The 19,856-nt window shown below is 48.6% G+C and overlaps 2 protein-coding genes and 1 long non-coding RNA gene across 4 annotated transcripts; 1 reads left to right on the top strand and 2 right to left on the bottom strand.

The window, feature by feature from the left end:
* The first annotated feature begins 2,160 nt into the window (after positions 1-2,160).
* Positions 2,161-6,864, top strand: LOC119297192 (U1 small nuclear ribonucleoprotein 70 kDa-like). Of its 2 annotated transcripts, XM_037575071.1 has the most exons (3): positions 2,161-2,346; positions 6,081-6,337; positions 6,414-6,864. In XM_037575071.1, the coding sequence occupies exons 2-3, from the start codon at positions 6,083-6,085 to the stop codon at positions 6,720-6,722; spliced, it is 564 nt and encodes a 187-aa protein (XP_037430968.1). In that variant the 5' UTR covers positions 2,161-2,346; positions 6,081-6,082; the 3' UTR covers positions 6,723-6,864. The 2 variants fall into 2 exon arrangements, with proteins under 2 accessions (XP_037430968.1, XP_037430969.1); XM_037575072.1 differs by lacking the exon at positions 2,161-2,346 and having other exon boundaries at positions 5,850-6,337.
* Positions 6,865-8,949: 2,085 nt separating this feature from the next.
* On the bottom strand, positions 8,950-11,180 carry LOC119299417 (serine/threonine-protein phosphatase 7 long form homolog). Its single transcript, XM_037576652.1, has 7 exons — positions 10,785-11,180; positions 10,140-10,345; positions 9,744-10,056; positions 9,561-9,659; positions 9,334-9,477; positions 9,144-9,216; positions 8,950-9,044 (listed from the first exon to the last, which is right to left on the bottom strand). Exons 1-7 carry the CDS (start codon positions 11,178-11,180, stop codon positions 8,950-8,952), a joined length of 1,326 nt encoding a protein of 441 aa, XP_037432549.1.
* Positions 11,181-11,324: 144 nt separating this feature from the next.
* On the bottom strand, positions 11,325-12,279 carry LOC119297193. Its single transcript, XR_005145573.1, has 3 exons — positions 12,161-12,279; positions 11,470-11,557; positions 11,325-11,387 (listed from the first exon to the last, which is right to left on the bottom strand). It is a non-coding gene; the product is annotated as an uncharacterized LOC119297193 (long non-coding RNA).
* Positions 12,280-19,856: the final 7,577 nt, after the last annotated feature.

The raw sequence follows: 19,856 nt of genomic DNA on the forward strand, positions 1-19,856 counted from the left end.
CAAACCTGACCATGGCATCTCCGCGTGTGCTCTCAGACATCCGTAGGTACTCGTCCCACGAATCAGCGGTCGTGCCTTATGCAAGCATCCAGAGTGCGGCCGTGCACTTCTAGTAACTAGAGAACCCAATCGTTCCCATGACATTCTTCTTCAGGATGAAGTAGTCATCATAGGACCGGCGGCCATGGTACAAACGATCGAAGACAGTCTTGCGCATTCGAAAACACTGACGAAAATGGTCATCGAAGAGTGCATCGGGAGCAAAGTAGTCTACCATCAGTGTCAAATGGCCGCGCGCCCTATGCGCTTGAGCATTCGATGACCCTTGATTGAGCCCTTGAAGTTGAGAACATGCTCCTCCACACGCTCCGCGTCTTCAAGGACACCTGCATCATCACCGTCTCATCGGAGTACTCCTCCTTGTCCGACAAGCCGTCAGACAACTCAACATACTGCTCGTATATGTACTCCAAATGGGAACCCATTGCTACAAAGAAGAAGGGGAAACTTTTTTTTAGCTCCGACATTCATCGAACAGTTGGCGCCCATGGTGAGTATAGCAGCGGAGAGTACCTGGAGGGGCGGTCGAAGGGTTGAACGACGATGGAGGAGAAGCGGGGTGGAGCCCTGCTAGAGCGCTGGAGGTGACGGAGATGTAGAGTTCCGGTAGGGTCGTGGCGTGGCAGTGGGGGTGGTGGAGCGCCGACAAAGGCAAAAGAGAAAGAAGAAATAAAAGAAAATGGGGAGGATGGAGGCGCGGGCTCCGGGAAGGGTTTGGTTGGGCCGGGGGGTATCGGAGTCCTACCTGTCTGGTGTGCAGACTCCCGCAAATCTTCCCATGTTTGTCTCCGGTTTGCGAAGGAAAACACATGTGGACCGCCTCGTGAACTGATACAGACCCGTGTTGGACAACCTCGACGGTCTGGTTGGATGCGGGCGGTTTACGATCCACCTTAAAGATGCCCTTATACACCGCCGTCGTCCACCCCAGAGGCAGGAAAATAGTCATGTCACGAATTTTTTTTAAATCAGAGTCAGATCTTGCTCAAATTTTCCAAAAGGGTCAAAACTGTGAATTTGGACGCGATCATGTAGGCAGAGCACCCGAGCAACGGAGCACAGCACCCACGAGCCACGACGACGACCACGATATTGTGAGGAATCAAACCGGTCCGCGCACGTACGGTCGCGGGCGTTGCTCCCCAGCAGGAGGAAACAGCTGACTGCTGTCCCTGGCAGGCGGGTCCCACCACGCACATACGCTGTCCCTCCTCTGCACGACGCCTCGTGGGTCGCCGTGCGGAGTTGACAACTGGGTTCGGGCTTTTGCCTGTCCCCGGCGCCTCAATCCTGCGGCCCTTATCCACTTGGACCGTAGCCCAACGCATCCCAACACAGAGAGACCTCACACGGCTCACTGTCACATGGGCCACCAGCACTTGGAGGCCACCATGTCAGTCAGAGGATAAGATCCATGGACGTACTCTCTTGTGAGCGTAGCGCGAGGACAACCGGAGGACAGGCGGAGGTGGGCACTGCTGCCATGTGACGGGGCCCGAGGCCTCCGCAGGCGCACGCGCACCCGGGTCCAGCGAGATACGGTCGCGCACGTCTGGGCCCAACAGCTGCCGGGCCCGTCAGTCAGCGTGATGCGCCAGGTTGGAGCGGTGTGCGGGTCCGATGGCGCATGCCATGTGAGGGGCACTGACAAGGAGCGTACCCGCCTCCTCCTCAAACGAGGAACTGAGCTACGCAGGGTGGCGGGCCCACCGCTCCGTCTTCCATGCATGCATGCGGGTGAAAGTAAGAAAAGTGGAGTAGCACTGGTGCCGTAGCAGCAAGGGAAAAAGTAGCCCGGACAGGGGCACCCGTGTAAATAAATGAATAAACAATCCAGTCAGGAGTAGCATAGTGTGTTTTCTGGTGTTCTCAGAGTGCAGCAGCGAGCAGAGAGTGAATCGGCGAGGAGAAAGGGGACAAAATTACTGTTCTGACCCTTAAGGCAAACTAAATCCCGATTTGACCTCGTTTCAATTTTTTTTTCGTTTCTGACCTTTTTCGGTGACGCCAAGGTCCCTGGCGTCTGGGTTACGAAGCAGACGCCACGGTCCCTGGCGTCTGGCCCCTGGCCCGCACTGCCCGCCTGCCCGTTGACCTGCTGACGTGGCAAAGGGGCCAGACGCCAGGGTCCCTGGCGTCTGGCCCCGGTAAGTGGATAACCCCACCGGGAGAGTGTGTGGGTCCCACCCCACACACTTTCCCCAATCCAGCCCGAGCTTGAAGAAGAGCTGCTGCCTCCCCACTCTCTCTCACCCCTCAAGCTCCCCCTCAAATCCTCTCCAAAAGGTACATCCCTTAGGTGGATCTTTCCATCACTTTGTTGCTCTTGTTAATCTCTCCCAAATCATCCAATTATTTTTTGTTAAGTCTTGTCCTTTTGGTTGCATTTTATACATGTTGGTGGAACCCTAGTTCATGTTTTCTCCCCCTTATGTTAGTGTGAATGGCTTGGTTAACTTTGATAATATAGTGCTATGCATGGTGTGTAGTAGGAATATATGTTTGTTGAGTAGAAAGATTGGGGGTTAGGGTTAGTTAGTGATTAGGGTTAACTTTGCTTAGTGTGTTAATTAGTGATTAGTGATACTTTTGTGGACATCGCCAATAATTTAGTGTTGATATGATTTGGATATAATAAGATGTATTTGGATAAACACCAATTCTCATTGAGGTCTTAAATGCATTCATGTAATTTTTAGATGGAGAGACTTTTTAATGTTCATTACATTGACAAGGAGGCATTCTTGAGTAACAATGCCGACACGGGTGAGGAACCATTGGTTTTTGATAGAAGCCCTAGCTATGAGGATGTTGTTGCAAAAGTGAGACAAGTCTTGAAGTGGATGGACACCAATGTTGATGTTAAGTTAATAGGAAGGTATGATGTTGGAGTTGGAGCCAAATCTCGCTTGAAAAGTATGCCTATCACCTCGGATTTGCATTGGGATGTATACAAGGAAAAAGTATCCCAATCGGAAGACAAGTCACTTGAATTGTTTGCCACCACTGAATCTCCTCGGTTTACCTTTGATTTGAACCGGCATGTCTCTTCCCCAATGGATGACATGAGCGAGAGGACAATGGTGCCACTTGTTGAGCATAGGGTTGTGGTTGATGCCCCCAATGTTTATCCCCCACCATGTCCCCGTGTACCAACTATCAAAGCAAATGAGGTTGAGTTGTATGCCCCCCAATGCTTCTAGCCAACCACCAACTAGCCAAGCAAATGAGGTTGAGTTGTATGCCCCCAATGCTTCTAGCCAACCACTAACTAGCCAAGCAAATGAGGTTGAGTTGTATGCCCCCAATGCTTCTAGCCAACCACCAACTAGCCAAGCAAATGAGGTTGAGTTGTATGCCCCCAATGCTTCTAGCCAACGACCAACTAGCCAAGCAAATGAAGTTGAGGTGATTGCTAGTGACGGAGTAATTCAAGAGGATGAAGATGCTTATGATGACGATGAAGAGCAAGAAGAAGGGTTTCATGGCAATGATGTTGGTGACTTGGATGTGTACATAGCGCAAAAGGACATGGATCGTGACTTGCCTTTTAGGCGTCAATATGCGTATGACTCGGATGACGAGGGTCCAGTTGAACAGTTGGACGAGGATGGATTCACAAAGGAGGAGAACCAAATCCACTTTGAGCTGACGGGCTTACAAAAAAGAACTCACTTATTTAAAGATCTCGGCCTTGCCCATAAAGCTGTTGTTGACGGTGGAATGAGAATGACGGCGATTGAGCCAACACCATGCCCGGATCCAGGAGAACCAAGGGTGGAGAATGAGGACGAGAATGCTTATTTGAAGAAAGGATTGAAGTTTCTGAGCTTGCCTATGCTGAAGTTTTGGTTGGCTGACTATGCCATTCGAAACCATAGGCCAATTTATGTTGAGCACTCCGACATGAAATTGCGTTACACCGTGGTGTGTGAGCAAAAGGAATGCACATGGAAGGTTCGTGCAAGAAAGCTTAAAGAAACCGAAGAATGGGTGTTAACAAGTTGTGATACCACTCATAGATGCAAACCGCCATCGAAACGACTTAGAAAGACACACCGTCAACTCACATCTGAGTATCTTGGATACAAATGGATGAAAGACATAGCCTTTGATCCCACTGTGAAAGTGAGGTTTCTCATGCGGACGGTAAAAAAACAATTTGGTTATGAAGTCAAGTATGGGAAGGCATGGAAGGCAAAGGAAAATGCTATTAGGATGTTGTACGGTGGTTATGAAGAAGCATACAACCAGCTCCCAAGGTTGTTGGCCGCCATTGCACATAGGAACCCGGGCATGTTTCATGTGGTCGAGGATCACGAGGGAGTGTTCCACCGTGCCTTCTGGAGTTATGGACAATGTGTGGAGGCGTTTCAGCATTGTCGTCCGGTCTTGTCTATAGATGGCACGTTCTTGACCGGTAGATATAAGGGCACACTAATGGTAGCAATGGCGCACTCATCAAACGACAACGTGTTGCCATGTGCATTTGCTTTGGTGCCTTCCGAGCACCAAGACAACTGGGAGTGGTTCATGGGTCATGTTAGGCACAACGTGATTGGGGCTAGGGAGGTATGCATCATATCGGACCGACATCATGGCATACTCAAGGCAATGGACATTGTTATTCCAGGATTTCCAAAGCTTCACCACAGATAGTGCATGAGGCATTTCGTGGCCAACTTTTACCGGGCATGTAAGAGCAAGGAGCTCAGCAAAGACCTTACCCATGTATGTGTGGCCTTCACCACCCAAGGTTTCGATGCTCGTTACAACAAACTCTCTGCAGCGGTGAACGAAGGGGGAAAAGACTTCTTAACTAGGAATTTAAGTGAGAAGCACAAGTGGGCACGCGCTCATGACGATGGTGGTTGGCGATATGGCGACATGACGAGCAATCTCGTAGAATGTTTCAACAATGTGTTGAAGGGTGCTTGTGCTTTGCCGGTGACTGCAATAGTGGAGTACACCTTCTTCAAGCTTAATGAATACTTTCAGAGGCATTCTGAAGAGACTGCAAAATGGATAGGTGAAAAAAAGGATTATCCGGAAAAGGTTGATGAATGGTTGCAGTTACAAGCAAGCAAGTCTTCACGACAACAAGTTATCGTATTCGATAGACTTGAAATGATCTATCAAATTGATGAGCCAGGTGGCACAACACGAGATGGTAGACAATATGGTGGTGCTGCATTCGAGGTGAAACTGAAGACTCGGTGGTGCCAGTGCGAGAGGCCTAGTAAGTATCATTGGCCATGCTCGCATTTGATAACGGCGGCGAAGGCGAGAAACATACATGTTAATGATGGAAAAACCGTGAGGATGCAAGAGTTCCATGTGGAAGCTACTAGGTTGACATGGGCGCCAAGATTTCAACCTTTCTTGGACCAATCACAGTGGCCTGAGTACCATGGCCCTCATATTAGGCCAGACCCTCTTCTGAAGGTGGAGACGAAGGGTAGAAGGAGAACTAAGAGGTTCAGGGGTGATATGGATGACCTGGCTGGATACACTGGCATGAAACAATTTGGTAGCGGTCATTTCATGGAGGCTCCTGACATTATCAACTGTGGGGTGTGCGGTGAAGGGGGACACAATGAGCGGACATGCAAAAAAAAGAAAACCAAAAAAAGAAAAACAAGTCGTGGAGGCGGCACCGATGGTGAAAGAGGTGGAAGAGGTGACGGTGGTGGTGGTCGAGGAAGAACGAGTGTCAGAGGTGGTAGTGGTGGTCGTAGAGGGAGCACAAGTGCTAGAGGTGCTAGTGTTCGTAGAGGGAGCACAAGTGCTAGAGGTGGTGGTCGAGCAGGCACAAGTGCTAGAGGTGGTCGTGGTCGAAGAGGAAGCACAAGTGCTAGAGGTGGTCGTAGAGGAATGGTTGATAATGGATCGGCCTTCGGTTATTTGTTTAATCCAGATGGTTGATCTAATAATAATGGTATATTATTTGTTCATACAATTCCTAGCATTTATGCATTTGCTCTCTTAATGTCTTGTGCTAACAATTGTTCTTTTTGTAGGCATGGCTTCATCCGGTTCCAGGACGAGGCCACCGTGCGCGGACCAAGAGGACATGCCGAAGACGTGGTTGGAGGCCAGTTTGGACAAGAAGAAGGAGAAGGATGTGCCCACACCACCATGTTGGTGTGGTGATGTTTGCAAGCTGAAGGTGTCCACTGACCGCAACAAGTCATGGACAGAAGGTAGAAGGTTTTTCGTGTGTCCCAACTGTGCACATGATCGTCGAAGGCCAACTAACGCATATGACATACCACCGGTATGTTAGGTGTACATATAAAAAACATCAACAAGTTGTCACTCATATGTCTAACAAAATCATGGTTTATATGTAGTCCCCTCCTCCACTTTGCAAGTACTTCACTTGGATAGATCACGAGGTACCAAAAGATATCCAAGAGGACCAACGTGCAGATTGGTTACGGAGGCAGCGCCTATTCGAGGAGTCCTATGCACGGGGATTGGAGCGGGAGCGTCGTGAGAAGGAGGCTCGTGAGCGCAAGAAGCGTGAGCAAGAGAGGGCACGCAAAGAGAAGGCGGCTCGTCAAGAAGAGAGGGCAAGCAAACTTGCAAGGGCTCGCGATGCACGAGAGGAGGACGAGGCACGTGACAAGAAGGGAAAGTGGCCCCGGACTACTCAGTAGACAAATGGAAAGGCACCGGCGTCGATGATGAACTGTCGAGACTTTGTTTAATGTATGAACTTATTATTCGAGACCTTGTGTGGTCATGAACTATTTCTGTCATTCGAGACTATTTGAGATTATGTGCAAACTATGTTCGTCATTCGAGACTAGTTGATATGCTTTGTTCATATTTTTGGTTGAGAGTAGCATGCTTTGTTCATATTTAACAGTGTTTGCTAGTTGTTGCTAAGCAAAAACTTTAACAAGTTGTGTGCAAAAACACCAGGCCCACACCCAGACGCCAGGGTCCTTGGCGTCTGCCTCCCACACCCAGACGCCAGGGTCCCTGGCGTCTGCCTCCCACACCCAGACGCCAGGGTCCCTGGCGTCTGCCTCCCACACCCAGACGCCAGGGTCCCTGGCGTCTGGCTTGCTTTGCTCACGCAGGTGACCAGACAGGCCGTCTGGTGTGTCTGATGGACACCCAGACGCCAAGGTCACTGGCGTCTGCCTCCCACACCCAGACGCCAGGGTCCCTGGCGTCTGGCTTGCTTTGCTCATGCAGGTGACCAGACAGGCCGTCTGGTGTGTCTGATGGAACCCAGACGCCAAGGTCACTGGCGTCTGCCTCCCACACCCAGACGCCAGGGTCCCTGGCGTCTGGCTTGCTTTGCTCACGCAGGTGACCAGACAGGCCGTCTGGTGTGTCTGATGGACACCCAGACGCCAAGGTCACTGGCGTCTGCCTCCCACACCCAGACGCCAGGGTCCCTGGCGTCTGGCTTGCTTTGCTCACGCAGGTGACCAGACAGGCCGTCTGGTGTGTCTGATGGACACCCAGACGCCAAGGTCACTGGCGTCTGGTGTCCAGAAAGCATTCCTGTCTAATGGATAAGATTCGAGTGGATAAGATTTTGGGCCCACCTCTACCCCTCTCATCCATTCATCTCCACCTCTACCCCTCTCATTTCACTCATATCCACCCACTCTCACCTCTAGCCCTGCCAACGTCACTCCCTCGTCCAGCACCCTAACCCCCCCCCTCAGATCTCTCACAAATCGGTCCGGTTTCACCGTTGGATCTTCAGGATTTCGAGACTAGAAGGTAAATCAACTCCACCCCCATTTTTTGGTTGGTTTAATTTATCATACTTTTGTGAAAACCCTAGTTTGTTTTCCTCTTGGTTTAATGTATCATAGGTTAGCTACTAAGAGATTTGTGTGCTGTAGATGGCTAACGAAACTCAGTGGGTGCTTAGCCCTGTTGTTCATGTGCATGGCTTGTCTCCATGTATTGTGCAAGTTAGTCAAGTGGACCTCACTTTCGATTGGTTGAAGACTAAATTCATGTTGAAGCAAGGGTTGAAGGAAGAGGATTTTGTGTACTACGTCAGCAGGAGGAAGTCAGATGGCCCCGGGGAAAGAAAATTGGTTGACATAACTGATGATGACAAGATTCAAGAAATGCTGGAAGAATGGAAATGGAAAAGGGTTGTTGACTTGCATTGCTACAGGAAACCGAGTTATATGTGATGTTCATGTCGTTTCAACCATCGTGGTCATGAACTACTTATGTCATTCGAGACTATTTGTGTAATTTGAACTATGTTTGTAATTTGCATTGTATCGTAGACCATCGTGGTCATGAACTAAGTTTGTAATTTGAACTATGTTTGTCATTTGTCAACTATAGTGTTATGAAAAGACTATGCAATGCTTATGTATGTATGTTATTCGAAACTACAAGTGAAAAGACAAAACTACAAGTGAAAAAGCAAGTATTGTCTGCACCAGGACCAGACGCCAAGGACCCTGGCGTCTGGCTCCCCTGCTTTACCCTGTTTCTGGTGTCAGTAGACTGCCAGACGCCAAGGACCCTGGCGTTTGGTCCCCCATCCAGACGCCAAGGACCCTGGCGTCTGGTCCCCTGACATACAGCCAGACGCCAAGGATCCTGGCGTCTGGCTCCCTGTGCATATAAATGACTAAATACAGATTTCATCATTCATGTCAGACATTCATATAAACATTCATTTAAATGACTAAATCACAGGAAACAACAATTACCATAAATCACATCATTCATTCATGTCAAACATTCATAGCAACTTCACGAATCCGGTACAACTTAATTCGAACGGCAACAAGTTCATGGAAAGAAACGACAACAACTTCATGGAAAGAGACTACACCAGGTTCGTCGAAACAAACTAGAACAAGCTCATTGAAACAAACTACAACAAGCTCACTTCTTCCTTCCTCTCTTCACGATATCTGCAAGTGTATGCTCTTCCTCTTCGCTAGCCTCATGCTCCTCCTCTTCGCTAGCCTCCTCCGCCTCTGCATCAATGTTGGACTTATATCTTTGCATTCCCGCAGGCATAAATTGATGAGGATACTCCGGACTATGGAATTGAGTGTTCCATGTCTTCTTTCTACCTTTCTTGCCCGGTGTCTTAGCTATGGCTTTGCCTTTTCTAGAGCGGGCATTGCCTTGTGTCGGTTGTGTAACCTGTGATGGTTGTGGAGCATCAACATCATACTCATGATCCTCTTGATGTGTTGCATCATACTCATGCTCATCATGATGTGTTGGCTCCTCTTGATGTGCTGGCTCCTCTTCATTGACCTCCTCCTCTATGTCCTCTTCGTTCTGGACATAACGCCGTTTATTAGCTCTGGCGGCACGGCTACCTGGTGCATACACGTCACTGGACTTAGCACCATGGCAAGAAAGCATAGCTGCCATCTTATGGAACCGCTTCTTGAACTTCTGCGACAACACAAAAGATGCTATGATATGAGATCCAAATAACTAATCCGCGAAAAAAACTTTTATAATATATTGCGACTAACCTCCATCGTGCTCCTAAGAGTCCTCTCAGATAATGCACCACCAGCTGGATGACTCAGTGCAACATTGGCATCGTTGACGCACAGAAGCAACTCTCTGCCCTGCAATTCATGAACACACCAAACTTATGTATTTGAAAGAAGACAACATGATGCAAGTATGTTAGAATAGGTCAAACAGACTACCATTTCGTCATGCATCGGTGCGTAGTCAACATGAGCCCCTCTGGTGTCTCTCACAGCCGTGTTGAAGGTATGATAACCTTCTGCAGTCTCCGGGTCTTCAGACACCAACTCCGACCACTCCTCGTGAGTCCAACCTGGCTTCAGCTTTAACCGGTAACGATCCGCATACCACACTTGATACTTCTGATATGCTGACTGATTGTGAGGTCTATTCTCTGATTGCACTAACGCGTCTCTTTGATTCCAAATTTCTATCCACGCACGGTGTTTGTTTGCCCAATCCGATATATCCTGATTGTTCCTTCGATCGAACCTACAAATGATGCACGGGACAAAGCATTAGCAAACACTGACTTATTCAATGCTCTACTACATACTCAAGGCATGCTTGCTTACCGATGCAGAGATAGCATTTCCTCCTTGCTCTCCTCAATTGGAATACCTTGTCTTTTTCCAAATTGTCTTGCCACACGGTCTACAAAGTGCCACTCGACTGCGAAGAAGCATATCATTGGGCACCTCGCCCGCCAAAGATGGCTATCACGCGTGCACATCTCATTAAGATCAAAGTCACGATCTTCCACATAAGGCAACCAATGTACCTGCAAAACAAAGAGATACATTGTTAGCTACATACATAAGTTTCATTCTTGACTAAATTTTATCTCATCGAACTTCTCATAACCTGCTTAGCAGTCAAGGTGTCCAGCTCGTTCATATAGCACTTGTATCGCACATGCGAGCTTCCTGTGTACACTGTCACTTGTTCCCAATAGTAAGCAAGCGTAGGGCGCCGATATGGATCATCATCATGCAACCCGTCATGATTACCCCGTGGGTTTGCCATGAGGGGGTTCTTCAAATCGGGCCGTCCAACCGGGATCCGCTCCCACATCCACACGGATAGGCTCCAAACAAACCCAGACAATGAGGATGTACCTCCCTTCCTCCGACACGCCAAGTCAAGCTGCAATCAAACAAACATGTTAGATATGGAGGCGCATGACAAATGCAAAATAATTGGTTGCAAATATCTCTTACCTGACGATACAAGTATGCTAGTGCGGCCGAACCCCAGCTATACTGGGTATCCCAGTTATTAAGTGGCTCCAAGAACATCCAGAGGGCTGAGTTCCCGGTTGCATCTGAGAAGACTACCTTGGTTAGTACATACCAAAGATAGGCCCGCGCGTACTGCTGCACAACCACGTCATTGGCATCCTGAGGGCACGGGTTGGTGTTTCCTCTGACCAGTTTTAGCCAAGAATGCCTCACTTTCGCTGTATCGGCCTTGCCTTCCTGAGGGCCCTCGGGCTGAACGCCAATTAAATCGGCAGTCCGTTCTCGCCAATTACCCACGCTGACACGACCGGTAACAGCTTGTCCATTGATAGGAAGGCCGCTTATCATAGCCATGTCCTGTAGGGTCATCGTCATCTCCCCACATGGAAGGTGGAAGGAGTGAGTCTCCGGCCTCCAACGATCCACAAGTGCGGTCAGCGCCGCGTGGTTCACCGGCGGAGCGCGTCGCTTAAACTGCAACACGAATGGGAGAAGACCCAATCTCCGAATGTAAGGCTCATATCGCGGGTCGTAATCAAAGTCATCAGCGGAATGACCCCTCATGCGCATAGCAACTACAACCTGCAAATAAAGTGATGTTTTAATAATCAATACAAGAACACAAATGAGAAACAACGAAAATTGACCCAGTCTTGCTTCTTACCTGTCCATTTTCAATGGCACGAGCACGATGCTCCTTATCCCACTCATCGATTAATCCGTCATACCAAGGTCCATCACCATCCGCCATCCTACAAAAAAATTTCACAAACATCTATGAATACATGAACAATATCAAACAATTTCCTTCTCCAAGTTTATTCCATATGAAAACACCATTCTTCTCAAACATAACCACATCATTTCTTTCTTCTACATATGCAAACATATCATCTAGAGTACCAAATTTCACCATCAAATATATTTCATTATCATCATCCGCCATTCTATTGAACAAATCATGTCACACACAATAAGAAAATTTCATCATCTCTTTTGCATAATTTTTTTTGCCAACAATAGTATGCCAACAATAGGATTATCTACACATACACACATCATCTATCAAACCAAATATAGTATGCCAAAGTCTATTTTACATACACAAATCATATATTCATCACCCCTCTTAATTCAAAAAAAAATCCTATGGACAACATATACACAAAACCGAATTGATTTTACCTACATGTTCAACTACACATCATCTACTGCATACCTAATCATCTATCAACTACACAAAATTTTCTAAAAATAAGAAACCATCTACTCATCTAACATCACCTAGTGTTGAATAATGCATCCAACCAAAGAGGGGAAAACAAAAAAAAATTGGAGGGAATGGGGGAGAATACCTCAAAGAAGCTTGGGGGGGTCCGATCTGTGAGTTTGAGGGGTTGATGGAGTAGATCAAGGGGGGTGGTGGTGGGAGGGAGAGAAGGGGCGAAGAACAGAGCCCTCTGTTCGTCGTGCGCCGCCAGGAGAAAGATGGGGATGGGTGGGCTGGCCCGCGCGGTTATCCACTTACCGGGGCCAGACGCCGGGGACCCTGGCGTCTGGCCCCTTTGCCACGTCAGCAGGTCAACGGGCAGGCGGGCAGTGCGGGCCAGAGGCCAGACGCCAGGGACCGTGGCGTCTGCTGCGTAACCCAGACGCCAGGGACCTTGGCGTCACCGAAAAAGGTCAGAAACGGAAATTTTTTTGGAACGAGGTCAAATCGGGATTTAGTTTGCCTTAAGGATCAGAACAGTAATTTTGTCCGGAGAAAGGTGCTCGGCTGTTCCTGTTTGTGCTGTGCTGCCCGAGTCAGTCATGCGTGCGGCAGTGGAGCTGATTTGCACGATGAAATTTCAAAATGACATCGGACAGAACAAAATCGCTGGCTCGGTTCCTCATCTTCTGGTCATCCGAACAAATCTGGAGCTGAAATTGGGGGACGCATATCGGTTCGTACGAATATCCATGTCTAAGAGCAACTCCAACGGATCGATCCATTTCATTCGCACGCCTCCGTTTAGATCGTAGCGGACAGAAAAGTTGGCCCAACGCGTTGATCCAAACGGACACGTGTCCGCTCTCGTCCGCGTGCCGACCCATTCCCGGTTTATTTTTAAGCCACGTTTGCGCCATCGCGAATATGAGACGCGCGTGACGCGCGCCAACTACTCCCCTGGCCCACTAGTCGGTGGCAGCCTCCGCCATTTCCCTCCACTTTCCCCAAAACCCTCCCGCCCGCGCGCGCTCCCGCCCCTCGCCATGGACGCCGACCTCGATGCCGCCGCCGGCCTCGCCTCCCTCGCCTCATCCGGCATCACGACCGCCCCCTCCGGCAAGGCAAGCTCCACGCGCCCCATAAGACCGTCACCGCGCCCAAGCCGAAGAAGAAGCTGACGCTCGAGGAGCGTGACAGGGAGTCGGCAAAGAGAAAGGGTCGGAGGCACGCGGCGGACGCAAGGGGCGAAGTAGCGGCCGCTGCCGCCATCGCCACCGCCGCGTAGTAGGAGGCCACTAACGTCAGCGTCGCGGCGGCAACGCGGGAGGCGCCGATGTACGTAGGGTTAAACCCTGGCCAGCATGGTCTCGTCAACGCCGCCGTGGCCGCGGCCAGCACCGGCTCTTCTGTGTTTCCTCGGATGTTGCTGCCCAAGTCGCCCCGTGCATCGGTGACTCAGCCGATTCCCGGCTTCCACGTCTACTCGCTAGCCTCCCGACTCTCCGGGGAATGCTCGCCCGAGGTGAGCGTGGTGGCGCCTTCCACGCCCGCGCCCATCGACCTCAACGCCCCACTAGTGGCTGGTGGCTCGTCATCCGGAGGGGCGAGGAAACACGCGCGACAGATGCCAGCCGACGTGCTCCCGGGCGCCTGCAACCTGCTCGACGGAATGCCGGAGGCCGGTGATGACGATTTCATGCAGAACATCATCTTCGAGGGTGGTGCGGTGGCCGCTGGCGGTGCCGCCGGGGTTGGCTACGGCCCCGATGAGACATAAAGCCAGGACGGCCGAGGGCCGTTCACGTCGTCGACCTTTGATCAAGTCAGCTTGGACCTGGACGGCTTCCCGCTCGACCACAAGTTTCCGGAGGACTACGGCCTCGAGGAAGAGGATGAGTTGGACATTGCCGAGGAGCTTTTGTTCGAGGACAAGCTCGCCAACCAAGCCGGGTGAAGCCGAAGCGCAAGAGCAGGCGGATGAAGGCATACACGGTGGCCGAGGACAAGCTCCTTTTGTGAATGTTGGAGGGACATTGGGCAAGACCCCGAGACCGTGCTGAACAAAAGGCATCAACATTTTGGACTCATGTCCATTGTGAGTTTCATGAACGCAAGAAGTTTCCGCCGTACCAAATGCAAAGCACGCGCTGGTGGATCAGGGCCGGCCCTATGTTTTGGGAGGCCCTAGGCGAACTCGACAACATGGGCCCCTATGTCGTAAGTCCTAAGACCATATATATGTATGCGTGTGCGTTATATATATGACTTATTAAGAGTAACTTTTAGTCACACATCTTTAGTTTAAAATTTGACTATAATAATTCAAATGACTTCATCGAGAACAATAATAACCAAATTCGAACTGATTCCATCAACAACAATAATACTAAAAGATCGCAAAATGAAACTAACATGACATGATTAATTACCTCAAATAAGAACCAAATTAGACTGACTCCATCGACAACAATAATACTTCAGTGCTTCAAAAAAGGTTTCTTCGGGAGTAGTTTCTTGCCCCTGTTCTTCAATGACATCAACATTGCTTCAAGATATAAAGAACTTATTCAAAGAATCCTTCAATGGTAAAAATTTTGGATCACTTTCTTTCTTTTTCCTTCTTGTTTCAGCACCCGACAATTGCTTCTTCTTAGGTAACATGGCAGGCTAATGTCCTAAAATCATGAAGAAAAGATCAAAAGAGGATACAAAGAATTAGGAATTTATACATCGGATGATTGGAACCCTAGACATGTACATAGAATGACAAAAAAATAATTGATTGAATTAGAAAATTTAAAACTTCATGCATACTGAAATTGGAGGATGGATCATGGATGTATAGTTGAATACGTAATTAAATACTAAATAAAGAATAAATAAAGTACTGAATTGTCAAATTAGGGTTTGGGGGATGGACTGGAACTGAGGAACATGGATGGAAACATTCAAACGTACTTTAGGGATTGGGGACGGCCGCGTTGCAGACTTCAAGACTTGTAGTCGCCAGTCGGATGTATACTTGTATACGTATTGTCGCGGTGCCGCCTTGCCGGATGCCAGATGGCCGGGCCGCTAGGTTGCTAGACTGTCGTGCGGCGTGCCGCGCGTGCAGCTCTAGCGGGCAGCGGGCCAGCGGCAGGCGAGGCGAGGATGACACGGCAAGGCGCCGAGTGACGGAGCGAGGAGGCCGACGGGCGTCACGGCGCCTGACGAACCTAACCTACGAAGGAAAAGGAAAATAAGCAGTCGTCTGTCTGCCAACTGGCGTGAGTCATGGTGTCGCTTCGCGACTTCGCGTTCGTTAATCGATCAGCGATGGCTTGCTAGCTATCTGATGGGCCTAGCCCATCTTATTTCTTTTCTCTAGTTCTTTTGTATTATTTTACCTATTTTTTGCTGGGCTATAATATAGATATATACTCTGTCATGGGCCCCCCTCCTCGCCTGGGCCCTGGGCCGTCGCCCCGCCGCCATACCCCCAGGGTCGGCCCTATGGTGGGTATCCATTTCAAAGCGATGGAAGGTGGTCCAACAAGAGTGCAACAAATTTGTGCCACTCTTGAGAGCATGTCCATTTCAAGACATGGCTTTTCATGCAAACGCCCCTCTTTGTGTCATTCTGTTTATGCTTGCATGTCCTTTTTCATATCCATTTGCCAATATGATTGCATGCAATTCATTTGCAGGCATTCTAGGTTTTGGAGGCATTCAAGGTCCAACACGATGGCAAGTCCTTCAACCTCTTCCATCGTTGTCGGGTCATCAAAGATGAGGAGAAGTTCAAGACGCAATGTGTCGCCCTCATGTCGTGTGGGGGGAAGAAAGTCATGGAGGAGGTTGGGGAGGGCGAGAAGCCATTGTCGCGGGGGAAGACCAACTCCAAGAAGGAGGACAAGCGGGATGCAGCGTCCAATGCCTTGATCGCTACCGTGAAGGGCAAGATGACCAAGAAGGACTCAAGGAAGGAGAAGCGCCGAGAAGACAAGGAAGACCAAATGAACGCCTGCTACCTCTTGAGCATGCGTTGGTTTTCCCTTGAAGAGGAAAGGGTGATGCAGCAAAGTAGCGCAAGTATTTCCCTCTGTTTTAAGAACCAAGGTATCAATCCAGTAGGAGACAACACACAAGTCACCTAGTACCTGCACAAACAATCAAGAACCTTGCAACCAATGCGATAAAGGGGTTGTCAATCCCTTCACGGTCACTCGCAACAGTGAGATCTAATAGAGATAGTAAAGTAAATATTTTTGGTATTTTTATTGTATAGATTGGAAAGTAAAGATTGCAAAACAGTAAACAAGATGCGATGTAAATAAAAGAGATGTAATATAATAGGAAAGAGACCCGGGGGCCATAGGTTTCACTAGTGGCTTCTCTCAAGATAGCATGTATTACGGTGGGTGAACAAATTACTGCCGAGCAATTGATAGAAAATCACATAGTTACGAAGATATCTAAGGCAATGATCATGAATATATGCATCACGTCCGTGTCAAGTAGATCGAAATGATTCTTCATATACTACTATTACTCCACACATCGACCGCTATCCAGCATGCATCTAGATTATTAAGTTCATAAGAACGGAGTAACGCAGTAAGCAAGATGACATGATGTAGAGGGATAAACTCAGGCAATATGATATAAACCCCATCTTTTTATCCTCGATGACAACAATACAATACGTGCCTTGCTGCCCCTACTATCACTGGGAAAGGACACCGCAAGATTGAACCCAAAGCTAAGCACTTCTCCCATTGCAAGAAAGATCAATCTAGTAGGCCAAACTAAACCGATAATTTGAATCGACTTGCAAAGATATCAAATCATGCATATAAGAATTAGATAAGAACAAAATAATATTCATAGATAATCTTGTTCATAAATCCACAATTCATCGGATCTCGACAAACACACCGTAAAAGAGTATTACATCGAATAGATCTCCAAAAACATCGAGGATAACTTTGTATTGAGAATCAAAGAGAGAGAATAAGCCATCTAGCTAATAACTATGGACCCGAAGGTCTGTGGTAAACTACTCACACTTCATCGGAGAGGCAATGGTGTTGATGTAGAAGCCTGCCGTGATCGATTCACCCTCCGGCAGATCGCCGAAAAAGGCCCCAAGATGGGATCTCACGGGTACAGAAGGTTGCGGCGGTGGAAAAGTGGTTTCGTGGCTCTCCCTGATGTTTCTATGGTATGAGAGTATATATATAGGTGAAAGAAGTACGTCGGTGGAGCTACGAAGGGCCCATGAGGGTGGGGGCGCGCCTTGTTGGGGAACGTAGCAATAATTCAAAATTTTCCTACGTGTCACCAAGATCAATCTAGGAGATACAAGCAACGAGAGAGAGGGAGTGCATCTTCACACCTTTGAGGATCGCTAAGCGGAAGCGTTCAAGAGAATGGGGTTGATGGAGTCGTACTCGTCGTGATCCAAATCACCGATGATCCTAGCGCTGAACAGACGGCACCTCCGCGTTCAACACACGTACGGCCCGGAGACGTCTCCTGCGCCTTGATCCAGCAAGGAGGAGGGAGAGGTTGAGGAAGAGAGCTCCAACAGCAGCACGACGGCGTGGTGGTGATGGAGTGGCAGTTCTCCGGTAGGGCTTTGCCAAGCTCACGCGGAGGAGGAGAGGTGTTGGAGAGGGGAGGGGCTGCGCCTTGGATGTGGTGGTGTAGCTCTCCCTTTGCCCCTCTATTTATAGGGGAAGGGGGAAGGGGGCCGGTCCCCTCTAGATGAGATCTAGAGGGGGGGGGCGGCCAAGGGGGAGGAGACTTGCCCCCCAAGCAAGGTGGAGGCGCCCCCTCCCCTAGGGTTTCCAAACCCTAGGCGCCTTGGGCCCTTGGGAGGGCGCACCAGCCCACTAGGGGCTGGTTCCCTCCCATATTCAGCCCATTAAGTCCCCCGAGGCAGGTGGCCCCACCCGGTGGACCTCCGGACACCTTTTGTAGTCCAGGTACAATACCGATAACCCCCGAAACCATTCCGGCGACTGAAACTGGACTTCCCGTATATAAATCTTCACCTCCGGACCTTTCCGGAACTCCTCGTCACGTCCGGGACTCCGAACAACCTTCGGTAACCACATACTATTTCCCATAACAACTCTAGCGTCACCGAACCTTAAGTGTGTAGACCCTACGGGTTCGGGAACCATGTAGACATGACCGAGACGTTCTCCGGCCAATAACCAACAGCGGGATCTGGATACCCATGTTGGCTCCCACATGTTCCACGATGATCTCATCATATGAACCACGATGTCGGGGATTCAATCAATCCCGTATACAATTCCCTTTGTTCACCGGTATGTTACTTGCCCGAGATTCGATCGTCGGTATCCCAATACCTCGTTCAATCTCATTACCGGAAAGTCTCTTTACTCGTTCCGTAACGCATGATCCTGTGGCTAACTCCTTAGTCACATTGAGCTCATTATGATGATGCATTACCGAGTGGGCCTAGAGATACCTCTTTGTCATACGGAGTGACAAATCCCAGTCTTGATTCATGCCAACCCAACAGACACTTTCGGAGATACCTGTAGTGCACCTTTATAGCCACCCAGTTACGTTGTGACGTTTGGTACACCCAAAGCATTCCTACGGTATCCGGGAGTTGCACAATCTCATGGTCTAAGGAAATGATACTTGACATTAGAAAAGCTTTAGCAAACGAACTACATGATCTTGTGCTACGCTTAGGATTGGGTCTTGTCCATCACATCATTCTCCTAATGATGTGATCCCATTATCAATGACATCCAATGTCCATGGTTAGGAAACCATGACCATCTATTGATCAACGAGCTAGTCAACTAGAGGCTTACTAGGGACATGTTGTGGTCTATGTATTCACACATGTATTACGGTTTCCGGTTAATACAATTATAGCATGAACAATAGACAATTATCATGAACAAGGAAATACAATAATAACCATTTTATTATTGCCTCTAGGGCATATTTCCAACAGTCTCCCACTTGCACTAGAGTTAATAATCTAGTTCATATCACTATGTGATTGTAATGAATCCAACACCCAAGGGGTTTGTTCATATCTCGCTTGTGAGAGAGGTTTATTAGTCAATGGGTCTGAACCTTTCAGATCTATGTGTGCTTTACAAATCTCTATGTCATCTTGTAGATGCAGCTACCACGCGCTACTTGGAGCTATTCCAAATAACTGCTCCACTATACGAATCCGGTTTACTCCTCAGAGTCATCCGGATTAGTGTCAAAGTTTGCATCGACGTAACCCTTTAGGACGAACTCTTTTACCACCTCCATAATCAAGAAAATTCCTTAGTCCACTAGTTACTAAGGACAAGTTCGACTGCTGTCATGTGATCCATTCCTGGATCACTCTTGTACCCCTTGACTGACTCATGGCAAGGCACACTTCAGGTGCGGTACACAACATAGCATACTGTAGAGCCTACATTTAAAGCATAGGGGATGACCTTCGTCCTTTCTCTCTCTTCTGTCGTGGTCAGGTCTTGAGTCTTACTCAATACTCACATCTTGTAACACAGCCAAGAACTCCTTTGCTGATCTATTTTGAAGTCCTTCAAAATCTTGTCACGGTATGTATTCATTTGAAAGTAACATTAAGCGTTTTTGATCTATCCTTATCCCTGTTCAAGAACTCATCCGATTAACCAGTATGTATTCATCTTGTCACGGTATGTATTCATCTTGTCACGGTATGTATTAATCCCTACTCATAGGGTCCCCGAGTAGCCGATTACCCGATAAATCGTCCGATTAATTGATTAAATGGCCGATTAACTTGCCGACTAGCCTATTAACCCCCTACTCAC

The sequence above is a fragment of the Triticum dicoccoides genome, chromosome 5A (assembly GCF_002162155.2).
Source record: "Triticum dicoccoides isolate Atlit2015 ecotype Zavitan chromosome 5A, WEW_v2.0, whole genome shotgun sequence".
NCBI lineage: Eukaryota > Viridiplantae > Streptophyta > Magnoliopsida > Poales > Poaceae > Triticum > Triticum dicoccoides.

Coding starts and splice junctions, on each gene's coding strand:
- LOC119297192 (XM_037575071.1), top strand. CDS start 6,083: ATGGCTTCATCCGGTTCCAGGACGAGGCCACCGTGCGCGGACCAAGAG. Junction 6,338..6,413: donor ACGCATATGACATACCACCG/GTATGTTAGGTG, acceptor GTTTATATGTAG/TCCCCTCCTCCACTTTGCAA.
- LOC119299417 (XM_037576652.1), bottom strand. CDS start 11,180: ATGACGATGACCCTACAGGACATGGCTATGATAAGCGGCCTTCCTATC. Junction 9,217..9,333: donor AAGAGGACATAGAGGAGGAG/GTCAATGAAGAG, acceptor CAACCATCACAG/GTTACACAACCGACACAAGG. Junction 9,045..9,143: donor TAAGACACCGGGCAAGAAAG/GTAGAAAGAAGA, acceptor ACATTGATGCAG/AGGCGGAGGAGGCTAGCGAA.